At 41.8% G+C, this 12,541-nt stretch overlaps 2 protein-coding genes across 2 annotated transcripts in view; one reads left to right on the top strand and one right to left on the bottom strand.

Annotated features, from left to right (window-relative positions):
* ZNF593OS (ZNF593 opposite strand) overlaps positions 1-12,541 on the top strand; it is a 115,888-nt gene that overhangs the window by 24,231 nt on the left and 79,116 nt on the right. The gene's annotated exons all lie outside the window — the stretch shown is intronic.
* CNKSR1 (connector enhancer of kinase suppressor of Ras 1) overlaps positions 8,062-12,541 on the bottom strand; it is a 53,671-nt gene continuing 49,191 nt past the window's right edge. The window contains exons 19-21 of the mRNA XM_075264374.1: positions 12,268-12,457; positions 11,414-11,592; positions 8,062-10,654 (exon numbers count right to left, since the gene is read on the bottom strand). Coding sequence (XP_075120475.1) covers positions 10,442-10,654; positions 11,414-11,592; positions 12,268-12,457 — 582 coding nt within the window. The 3' untranslated portion in view covers positions 8,062-10,441. The remainder of the gene's footprint in view (positions 10,655-11,413; positions 11,593-12,267; positions 12,458-12,541) is intronic.

The following is a 12,541-nucleotide window of genomic DNA, read 5'->3' as shown; positions in this document are numbered from 1 at the left end:
TTTATCATCCTTTCATCAATGTCAGCACGAAGGGTGACCTAGCTCAAGTCAGCTACTTAGGGCTAGTCTGTCACAGAAGGCTCAGTTGATTGTTTTTTTGTGTTTGCTCCATTTTATATTGGAAATAATATGTAGATCTGAATTTTCATTCTGCAAGAATGAAGAGGACCTAGACAGCACAAGCATGAGCAATCCTAGATTCCCAGCAGGTCATATGCCATTTATTGTCTTCCCCAGTGGTGAATCTATCCTCTCTGCTGCCTGAGGCGGACGATCAAAAGATGCCCCCTACTATTGAGCTAGGCTCATAGAGATTAGAAGGACAGTCTCAGAAATTCGTGCAAGAAATCTGTCATATTCAAGTAGTGCTCAAAGTGGTGGTCTGGGGAGTAAGTTTAATTACTAATGTACATTTCTTTTTTGTGGAGAGCAGCAAAGAGACTACCCCTGTAGTCATTCCAACTCTCAGTCACATGACCAACCCCTTTCTACTGAATGGAGATGCGGCATGAATTGATGATGTCATTAACTGAAGCAGATGCAGGGAGAGAAGAGCAATAAGAGAGATGGGGAATGGTGCTGCAGGGGAACGGGGTGCCATGAGTAAAAATGCTTAAACAGTGCAGGGAATTCACTAGAAAGCTTTATTACTCCAAAGATAACAGCTTTAAAGGGAGCCCTGCAGATAGATGGGTTTCTCAAATCAAATGGTGTTTTGTCCTGTGAATCAATGATTCCATTGCTGAGATACTGTTGTTTTGTCAGTATGCATATTAGCTCTTTGGAACAATAAGGGTGTTACCATTACTCCAAAAAGGTAAACAGCAACACATACCTCCCAACCATCCCGATTTCCGCGGGACAGTCACGATTTGGGTGACATGCCCCGCGGTCCCGGTTGGAGGGAGGTATGTCCCAATTTCAACTCAGATGTGCATCCAGAGGACGCAGATCTGAGTTGAACACATATGCGGCTGAAGCAAGGAGCTGACACAGGTCAGCTCCTCGCTTCCCCGCTACCGCCTCTCTCGCTGACACATATGCGGCTGAAGCGAGGAGCTGACAGTCAGCTCCTCGCTTCGCCGCTGCCGCCGGTCTCGCTGACACATATGCGGCTGAAGCGAGGAGCTGACAGTCAGCTCCTCGCTTCAGCCGCATATGTGTCAGCGAGACCGGCGGCAGCGGCGAAGCGAGGAGCTGACACAGGTCAGCTTCTTGCTTCAGCCGCATATGTGTCAGCGAGACCGGCGGCAGCGGCGAAGCGAGGAGCTGACACAGGTCAGCTTCTTGCTTCAGCCGCATATGTGTCAGCGAGACCGGCGGCAGCGGCGAAGCGAGGAGCTGACTGTCAGCTCCTCGCTTCAGCCGCATATGTGTCAGCGAGACCGGCGGCAGCGGCGAAGCGAGGAGCTGACACAGGTCAGCTTCTTGCTTCAGCCGCATATGTGTCAGCGAGAGAGGCGCGCAGAGAGCGGCGAGGGAGGAGAAGGTAAGTGTAATGTGGAGGTGGAACGTGAAACTGGGGGCAGATGAAGGAGAGGACGGCATGACACTGGGGACAGAGATGGAGAGGACGGCATTACACTGGGGGCAGAGATGAAGAGGACAGCATGACACTGGGGGCAGAGATGGAGGGGACATGAATCTGGGGGCAGAGATGGAGGGGACATGAATCTGGGGGCAGAGATGTGGGGACATGAATCTGGGGGCAGAGATGGAGGGGACATGAATCTGGGGGCAGAGATGGAGGGGACATGAAACTGGGGGCAGATGAAGGGTGTATATGAAACTGGGGGAGAGATAGAGGGGGGACATATAATTTACGGGTGACTGTAGGAGGATTATACTGTGTGCGGGCACATGAAAAATTAACGAGTGGGCGGAGTCAACAAGTCAAGTGGGCGGGGCTAAATTTTCCGCAGCGCGCTACGCGCGCCCCACATTTTGTCCCTCTTTCAGGTCTTCAAAAGTTGGGAGGTATGGCAACACCCTTGTTACTCAAAAGAGCTCATATACTTACTGACAAGAGTCCACACATTGTTTGATTCAGGTGATGTTACCTATCTGTAGAGCTGAGTTCATATGCTGGTTCTGGTAACAGAACATACAGTGGTTTGATGTTCCTTTATAATATGACGGCCATAGCCTTCTATACGTACAGCACATATATAGTACATCTGTCTCATATGACAGTTCTGCCACGTGTATCTAACTGATTAAGAACCCTTTCTCTAAAAAATGCTTTAACTAATGAAAATGTGGCTATTTGCCCCAATATGTCCATTGTCAGCGCAAATTAAGGTTATGCTGGCAATTCATGTACCTTATAAAAATTTAAGAAAACCTAGCGGAGATGTCACCATATTCATGTTTGGCTTTCAGCATACATTTCTAGTGGCGCCCCATTAATTTACTGGCAAATCAGCAGAATGCGGCTCATATTATATATATCACATATCATCTACCTTATAAGGCTAAAGTCTCACGTGGTGGAAACACAGCTTTTATTGTTGCAGATTTTGTTGCGTTTTTTTGAGCCAAAGCCAAGAGTGGATTGAGCAGAAGGTAGAAGTGCAAGAACTTCTTATATATTTCCCATTCCTTTTGTAGACATTCTTGGCTTTGGCTCAAAAAAAAAAAAAAAAACCACAACAAAATCTGCAACAACAAAAAAAGCAGCATTTCCACAATGTGAGGCCTTAGCCTAAAACAGTGTTTATGTAGGTATAGGATTTTTGAATCACCTGCAATGCCCCTTCCCCCTTTTTTTTTTGTATATTCCGACTTTTAAAACTAAATTTGGAGTCGTTTTTTCTGCATGTATGTGTATTAATACATGATCTTTACCAATAAGTTATATGGTGTTAAAAATTAACATTTAAAACAGTTGTGTGGGGATTCAACCAAATTTACTAGATACCATGGAAATGTTGCCCATGAAAACTGCAATACAAAGAATGTCCATAAGATGGCAATAAAGGACTGTCTGTCTGTAAATGCCACTGGTTTGTTTAACCTGAAAAGTAATCTGGCAACAACACAGTTCTCATGATAGTCACCTCAAATCCATAGGTAAGCAAAAGGATGATCTAGCACGCAAGAAGTGTTTTAATACAATAAAAAGTTCTGCCAGAAGATCTCACTTCCTATTGTTAGAGAGCTATTTTGCAAGTTTTAGAGATAACACAGAATGGACACTGAAACAAGACATCCATATGCATGCTGATCAGGACTGGCATAACAAAAGTCTTGTAGGCCCGATGCAAACTTTTGTCCAGGGCCCCCTACTCACTCCTAGAGCAAATTTTTGACAGTGACGGTTACGGTTGCTACAGTTGTATCTCAGACACTTGAAAGGGATACAGCTGTAGTACCCAAAACTAGTTATCAAGAATATGATAAGTGAGCAACACATCACCCGACATATAAAAACAATACTGGCAGTTGTGTGCTTTGGGAAACAGATGATCTCCCGAGTCCTAAGGGCTAGTTCACACGGGCACAGAGGGGGCGGATTATGGCGTGTAATCCACGTCATAATCCGCTTCCTCACAATGGTGGTCTATGGAGACCGCCAGGATTCTTTTTTCCATAAGCAGCATGTTGCCGCTCAAACGACTTTCTTCAGGCGGATTCCACGGCTCATTGAGCCACCGCGTCTGCCTCGCGGCAGCAATGGCCCATTCATTTGAGCCTACTCCAGAGGGGGAAGCCGCGACAGTCGTGGTAGGCGTCACTCTCGGTGCCTAAATCCACCTTTGCGCTCCCCATGTGAACTCACCCTAAGTTTAAGAGATATAAAGATCAGTGCGGGTCCAACACCTGGAGCCCCTGCTGATCAATTCTTTGAAGTTACTGTGGTGCTTTTGTGGGCGCCACGACGTCTTCCCTATTTACATTGCACAGCATCAGTTTTATAATCATCAATGTTATTACAGCCTGTAATAATACTGCACGGCTCTTATAATACAGATGGCGTGTGATGTGAATAGTGAAGGGCCCCACACAATATAAGCTCTAGAGTGGCACCCACACAGTATTATACACTCCTTAATGGACCCAAACAGTATTATACTGTTCCACAGTGGCCCTTACATAGTATTATACATGCCTCAGTGGCCCCCACACAATATTATATGCTGCACAGTGGCTCCCACACGGTATTATATACCCAGCAGTGGCCCCAACACAGTATAATACACTCCATAATGGTCCCAAACAGTATTATACGCTCCATAGTGGCCCTTACATAGTATTATACATGCCTCAGTGACCCCTGCACAATATTATATGCTGCACAGTGGCTCCCCTACAGTATTATATGCTCAAAAGTGGCCCCCACACAGAATTATATGCTATTTGGTGCTATTATTATACACTGGGGTCTCCTCCTCAGAGTATAATAACACTACACAACAATGATTTTTCTACTAGGAGAAAAACATGTGATTTATACTAAAATGAGCACCCCGATTTCAAATATGGACTCATAATTTGCCTCACCCGACTAGATTTTATGTTATAGAAGCAAAAATTATTCAGTTATATTAATGCATTATATATTGGGAATATTCCAATGGACATACTGTGAAGAGGTAAAATGTTTTGTTTTATGTTTACATGTGATTTCTTCTTTGTAACCTTAGTGGTCTGGTAAAATCTCTGTGTGAATGTTCTATTACTGCTTCTTATTCCTTTCTTTCCTCATTAGGCTGGCCACCTAATGCTCTATTTTCCTACTATTTCTTGTCCTACCATCTGGGAACAATATACTAACACTAAGGAATAGAGATGAGCGAGTAGTGTTCGATCGAATACTACGGTATTCGAAATACTTGTACTCGATCGAACACTACTAGCTGCTCAAAGTTTAAGGTTCGATGCAGAACCAGCCCAGCGTTGATTGGCAGAATGCTATACATTCTGCCAATCAACGCTGGTTCTTCTCTTACCTTTAGAAGTCTTCTCCGTTCAGCGTCCCCACGGCGTCTTCCGGCTGGAATTCACTCTGCCTAGGCATACGGCCTAGGCAGAGCCGACTGCGCATGCGCGGGCATGCCCTCGCATGTGCAGTCGGCTCTGCTCAGGCGTCAGGCCGGGCAGAGCCGACTGCACATGTCCGCGCATGCGCAGTCGGCTGCCTAGGTTTCTTGTGCCTATGGGACAGTCGTGATGACATCAATCATTACAAAGTGAGACCATGGCCTCTCAGAGACGCGCGCACAGTTGGTCAGTACAATATACAACACAAACCACTGGTTGATCCAGTTCACGTTTATCTTCTACCACTTCACATTAAACTTGGTTTAATGAAAATGTTGTAATTGCACTTGATGATGATGGAAATGCTTTCCAGTATTTGAAGAAGTTTAGCACACTGAAAACTGAGGCTAAAATAAAGGCCGGAATTTTTATTGGCCCCGAAATCAACAAACTAATGCATGATGACACATTCAGAACAAAACTCAACTCCCTGGAACTTGCAGCTTGGGGGGGCACAGAGGAGCTGAAAACTCTGCTGAATTAGTAGACAACATGCTTACAGCATATGAAGAACTTGGCTGCCGAATGTCATTGAAAATACATTTCTTACATTCCCATCTGTACTTTTTCCCACCCAATTTGGGACACGTAAGTGACGAACATGGAGACCGGTTCCATAAAGATATTTCTACAATAGAGAAGAGATATCAAGGCCACTGGAATCCCAACATGATGGGAGACTACTGCTGGTTCTTTCAATGGGAAAATATGACCGTTCACAAACACAAAAACAGATGCCTGAAGCACTTTTATCAGTCCTGGGCCTTGCTCAAGTAAGACTTTTAAACTGAAAAAATGAGACTTTTTGAAATTTTGTTATTCCATTACATTTTCCTATACTGTTTACTAGGAAACTGATGTAGATCAGGAAAGTGTTGGGAGTAAAACTTGTTCTGTTCAAAATTGTTCCAAGTGCTTAATTCATTTAAGCATACTTTTGCATAGCAAAATTACATGATGTGTTACAATAATTCTGACTTCGGATTTGGAATCCGCACACTTGATTTAGTATAGGACAAGTGGTTTTTGCCCAATAGCAGACGAAAAGTGTTTTTTTGTTGCGTGGTGTAATCGGAACCCCAGGTGGTTATCACCATGCCCACACTGACACACACGGCTGTTACCTAAGGAGGTATCAGGTATTTTGGAACCTTTACACCAAAATTATGTATATAGGGTGTTGATACTACAATGTATGTTACACTATAAGAGCTTTCCTGCTTGTTGACGTATAACCTCACAGTGAGATTATACTCTGCAGATAGGAATTGATAAGCGTTACATGGGCAATTCAAGGATACCAGACTTACTGTTCCACAGAAAATATTGCGATTCACCAAAACATGTGGGCTCAGTAACGTTAGTGTAGGTACAAATCAAAACTGATTCAATGTCCTGCAAGGTAGCAAGGACTGCGGTCATTTTCATGGTTTGAGCCAAAACAGAACAAACAGTCCTCAATCAGGTGTCAGAGAAAATTGTAGTGTGTAGCCTGGAGATCATACCCTCAATCTGTAATATGGAGTATGATCTTGAATGACCCTATTATTCAGGAGAAAAACTACTTCCTCAATTACCCTGCTCCACCTTCTCAGTGTATTTATGGGCGTGAGCTTGTAGGTTTGCTTTTTTGGATGATAGGGAATGTGGTAGATCCAGTGCACATCATGTTCTTTAGCCCATTGAGAGATCTTGTGTACTGTGAAATGGGTGCCATTGCATAACTAAATCTCTTAAAGTAGTTCATAGCACATCTTTAAATGCTTTAGCAACTTCAAGGTAGTCTCTTGATTTGCTTGTTTGGTATGGCAAGTGAGCAATACTTGAATGTGTATCCACAGCTGTGGCACAATAGTGTACAAGGCCTAAACCCACTGGAAGTGGTCCGATAAAGTAAATTTGCCACACCTGACCTCCATGCTGTCCTATGTGTAATTGTCCCAATGGTTGCTTCTATTGTCCTTGCTTGACCTCTTGGCACACTGGATGGTCAGTTACAATATTCTCTGCTCCTTTCAATGTTAAAGGAATCCCTTTGTGATGTGCCCAGTTGTAAGTAGCTTCAGCTCCTCCAGAATCCAAATAGTTCCAGCAAAGATTGAGCCTCTTTCATTGTAGTAGGCACCTTCTGATCAGCAATTGGATCAAGGGCTGGTTGAGGTATTATTTTTTCTGGTCCATTACACATCCTCCTGAGGAACTTCACTTGTTAGGCGGGTTGATTTCATCTCTATTTATGGACCACCTCGACTCAACATCCAGTTCATTAACATTTCTAAATCCTGTTATTCTGTCTTTTTAGCGTCACCTGACAACAGGATGTCATCAATGCAGTGATAGGTGTTAGAAGTTACAGGTGCTAGTATATTCTTCAGGTCTTGTGCTATAAGTCTATGGAAAATTATTGATATCTCTGTGGCAGCACAATTGGTATATACTGGTGCCCTTCTCAGGTAAAAGCAAATTGATCCGGAGAGCTTTCAATTGGAATTGTAAAGAACACCAAATCGATCACCACATTCCATTCACCAGCAGTCTGAACCATCCTTTCCACCAAGGAAACCATACCAGGAACCACTGCTTGTAGAGGTGGAGTCAGCTTGTTTAACTTTTGATAGTTTACAAAAAAACTTTGGAGTTACCTTTTCTCAATTGACTATCTTGTTCTTTTCAATGCTCTCTCAAGGTTGCCTGCAATTTGACTCTGCTCGAAAGTGGCCGGCAGCTCATCTCGCAGATTGTCCAATTTCTCCTGCATGCTTTGCATAGTGATCCAACCCACAGTTGTAGCAGCCTGCCCCTTCACATATGTGTTACATGGGAGATCTTTTTTTCCAGAACTGGACACCCATAGAGTCAATTTACAGGACATGTCAATGGTGCTGTTATCTTCCCCTTTTTTCCACAGAAAAAAAATTCAACCTGGCAAACATCAATCACGCAGAGCCCACCACTTCCACTAAATGTAACGTGATGGTAAGTTCTAGGATCGCAAGACACACCCGCGAAGAAACACCATTCAGTGAAAACAAAGTGACTTTACTAGCATAGCAAAAGAAATATAGCGAAAAAATATATATACATATGGTCAAGTGCAGATTAAATAGAATAATAAAATCATACAAAAATATTAAGCCACTTAGCTTCATATCAAATCCCGGGCAGGCTCCATGTTGAGTGCCGACACCACAGTGATGTCCACCGAGAACACAGATAACAGCACTCTAAGCAGTTGTCTGTAATATAATGAGCCTTTCCTGGTCTAGTGTTACAAGCTTTTATAGCCCCCCATTCCTGTATAGGAATAGGATACAATACATGGGAATCCAGTTTAACCCTGGGTGACCTAAGAAACCTAGCAAGTAGTATAGAATGCCCTGAGCATCATGATTCATGAATGCTAGTCTAGGTAGAGGATCAGGGGTCAGCCATGCCAGTATTAGGCTGAGAGTATCACTGTCTAGTACCAACTCCTTGGTGTGAGTCTTAAAGAGAAAGAGCCACATTAACCCTTATGAGCCAAATTTAACCCTGTCGTACACAACAGGTAGAGAAAGAAGAAGGCAAGGGTACATTGACTCAGATTGGTTCAAATCAGGTGACCCAGAATGAGTACCAGCCTGGAAAATCAAGGTTCAGCTAAAGAGAATACAGCCAGGAGGTAAGCACATAACAAAATGCTGATATAAAACCTTTAAGTCTATAGTAGTCATATAAAATATATCTAGTAATACATCTTTGGAAAAAGCATTTTGATGATTTTTTAAGTCAGTTCAGCCATTCCAATAATATAAGCCCTTTTAGTTATGTACTGTAGTTATGTAGGGTATACTAGCCACTGTAGTGTCTCTGATGTGGGAATCTCTGTGTGCTGTATATCATGCATGGTTACCACTTGGCTAGTATACCTTAATATGCATCAATACTAAAAAGGCTTGCATCTTTGGAAGGGCAACAGATTTGGATATGCATGCCAACAGTGGTGACAGCATTCTAATCATTAAAAACAACAAAAACACAAAACACTGAATACATTCATTTGTGAGTTAAAAAAAAATAACATTGAAATGATAAATGTAGCACAAAATACAGCAATTTACAGAATTCTGACTTAATTAGTGATAAAACTCGCATACATGCCTTTTACCACATTTATTATGCATTTTGCTTTTTCTCAACTCCTCCAACAAGGTGGTGTGGCCAAGCGGTAAAGTAGCATGGTTTGGAGGAAGGTAACTAAAGGGTGTCATAAATTTAGACTCGATAGTGGATAGATGCACCACATTTATCAGCCAATGTGATTAATCTAGAGAATTAAGGTTGTCTAAGGCTCCGTTCCCACGGAGTAACGTTTTGCACGTGTCAGAGCGAAGCGTTTCAAAACAGACCCCATTGACTTCAATGGATGCCGGCTTACGTGCGCTACACATTGAAATCAATGGGAGGCTTTATAACCCATTGATTTCAGTGGGTAGCGAGTGTAAGCCAGCTCCCATTGAAGTCAATGGGATCTGTTTTGAAGCACCTTGCTCTGACACGTGTTTACGTGTCTAAATGAGCAGCGCGTTAGTCCATGGGAACGGAGCCTAAGGCTATCACCGACAATCAGAGAGAAAAAAAGGCCTGCACGGAGGACTTTTCTCCTGGCTGGTTTCACTATAAAAACAGCGGAAATCCAATAAACACCAGGCGGACGCCATTGTAGTCTATGGGGTCTGTGAGTAACCGTAGTTTTAGTGGTCCAGCTCTCCAAATGACAGATAGGCTAGGTTCACACCTGTGCAGACCTAAGTTTGCACGGTATAAATCTTAAGACAAAATCAGTAAGTCTGCCCCAGTGTTGCACAAGTGTTCGTAGACATTAAACAAACACCAATGTCTATTAAAAGACAACTAATAATGCACATAAATCAGGAATATATTTAAAATATCTGTAAATACAGGTTCAAAGGTTTTTTGAACAATTTTGGCATGTTAACTGAGGCTATAGAAGTATACAAAAACATATTAAAAACCTGTAGATGAAAACTCTATATTGATCACACTGTAAGTACAGCAAACTGAAATCATACTCATGTTATAAATAAATTAGTTCATGACGTGCCAACAGCAGGTCTTCTAGGTAGTGGTCTTTGGTAAAATATTCCGCCACATGTAAAGGGCATTAATAAGACTCAATCACTGTGTGGTCTTATTACTGACGTATGTGAAACACTGAATGGAATTAGCAGGAATCTGTGGCTCTGCTAGATCAAAATACTATTAAAAATAATGAACATCCCATAATGGCTAATCCCATTAAACTGGCAATGGACTGCAAAGTAATGAAGCAATCAGAGTTACAGAAGTAACACAGTCATAGATATCTTTTAGTAATGGCTGCTGTCATGGATAACATTTAGTCACTTTCGTCACTCTCTCTGCTCTCGGGGATACTTTTGTCATTCTTTTCTTGATAGATGTTACTTGCAACAGCTCTCTGTGTCTGAGGACTCATTCCCAGACTGCCATAGAGATGTTCATGTTCAGACTTCCATTTCTGAAATGCAGCAGAGTTCAGTGTTGGATTCTCCAGGATTTGGTTCAATGACTGCAACTCCAAAAGTTTTGCCTGCAGGAAAGAGAATACTACTTCAGTTGTAAAGCTCATTTATAAATGTAGGGATTACAGGGTTAGTCACTTCAGGCACATCCTAATCTGTTTCTCATATCATATTGGGGAACTATCTAACTTCATAGAACATTTCTTTTAACTTGAATAAGTTATAGTTTAGGGAAAGATTTGCTTTTTCACTTGTATTTTAGCAATTACCAATTCGTGGGTGGAGTCTCATATAGTAGCCCATATCTGTACAATATTTGGTGTGATCTTCTTTTGGAAGAGGAGTCCTGGAAGTGATTATATGGCCCCCATAAAACTGTCTGCAAGTGTACCAGAAGGTTTTTGCATGATGCTGGACCATGAGCATGAGCTCTAGCTACAGGTGTTCTATTGGCCTCACACCATCACTCTCAAAGGCTGTCATGTTTCACAACAACACAGCAACAGAGGCTGGAATGGAGGTCTATCCTCTTCATCAATGAGTACCACATTTGTCTCAGAGTATTTAGTTTCCTTTTTTTGAATTTACATATCATACATGTCAATCAATCCTAACATTTCAATAATTCTAGGACTTTTCCTATTTGGTGTTGCAATTCCAAAGCTGAGGAGCGTCTTTTCTCTGCAAGTTTCAATTAACAATTTTAGGTCAGTTGGAAGATTAGTGCATTTCTTGACCCTTACCAATAGTCAATCCCAAAAGTATAAAGAAAACATTTGTATTGCCTAAGCCTGGCCTATCCCAGGTTATATAAATTCCCCACTCACCTTCAGTGTACTTTGAAGAACACGTAAATCATGTGCTTTATGGTTTATGTCTGGATTTTTGTTGCGGTGTTTAAAGGATTTCCTATATTCATCCCTGGTCATTGCGGTCTTCTTACCAATAAGGGACACACCTCCTTGTTTCAGACAAGTCATCATTATTTCTAGATCATCACCAATTACTGTAAAAAAAAAAATTGCTAAATCTGGTCACAATGTAAAAATTTTAAAGGAATAATATAGATTTACAGAATCACAGAAATATAAACACTTCTACCCATGTTTAAAAAATGAAAACCTATTAAGCTGGAGTAGTTATATAGGGACTCAATGGGAACCATGGAGGGCTTGTCTGGCTGCTCTGCTTTCTGCTGTTACACATTATGTAAATTGTCCTTAATATCAATCAGTGATGTCTTGCATTATAATCCTCTGTTGGGATAATCACGTGATAGACCCAGCACCCAGATATCAGAATACATTGATATGGAATAAGAAAGTAAAGGCTAGACGTTGACAAAGACGCTAATGATTATACTGCCAATATACAAAAATCTTTAAATCTTTTAAAAAGTAGCTTTTCAGGATAAGGTCACACAAGCCACCCATGGTCATAAAAAACCCCCAAAACACGAAGGTTTTCGCTGTGGTTCCCAAGCCAGCTTCCAATTGAAAATCACAAACATTCAGCAATAATTGACGCTATTTTCTGTAGTTTGTAGATCCACTACATTGCTACTTTAGTTCACAGCAGATTAGCCAAAGGTAATTTCTCAGAGTGTTACTTGCTGCAAACTTGTAATGTGCGTCCCCAGCCCAAAAGGTTTTTTCCAACTAGATAAATAAATAGATTGTACTTGATTTTGGCAATTGTCCACCTTCCGCCCCTTCACAAGTGACTGCTGGAATCGCTTCAGATGTAGATGTGACCGATAACTCTGCATCTCTCGATTTTGGAGATTGTCCACCTTCAGTTCCCTCTTCAAGAGCAGGTACTGGCTTTGATTCAGGCACATTAGACAGTGGTTGTATCGAGTTATTCTTTGCCTAAACACGGTTTTTATTAAAAAATAAAAAAAATAAAAGTAGAATTTTGAAATGTTCAATGTCAACATAAAAAATATAGAAAAT

This window comes from Leptodactylus fuscus, chromosome 2 (genome assembly GCF_031893055.1).
Source record: "Leptodactylus fuscus isolate aLepFus1 chromosome 2, aLepFus1.hap2, whole genome shotgun sequence".
Lineage (NCBI taxonomy): Eukaryota > Metazoa > Chordata > Amphibia > Anura > Leptodactylidae > Leptodactylus > Leptodactylus fuscus.
Note: the sequence above shows the minus strand (reverse complement) of the source record. Positions and strands in the feature narration are given on the sequence as shown.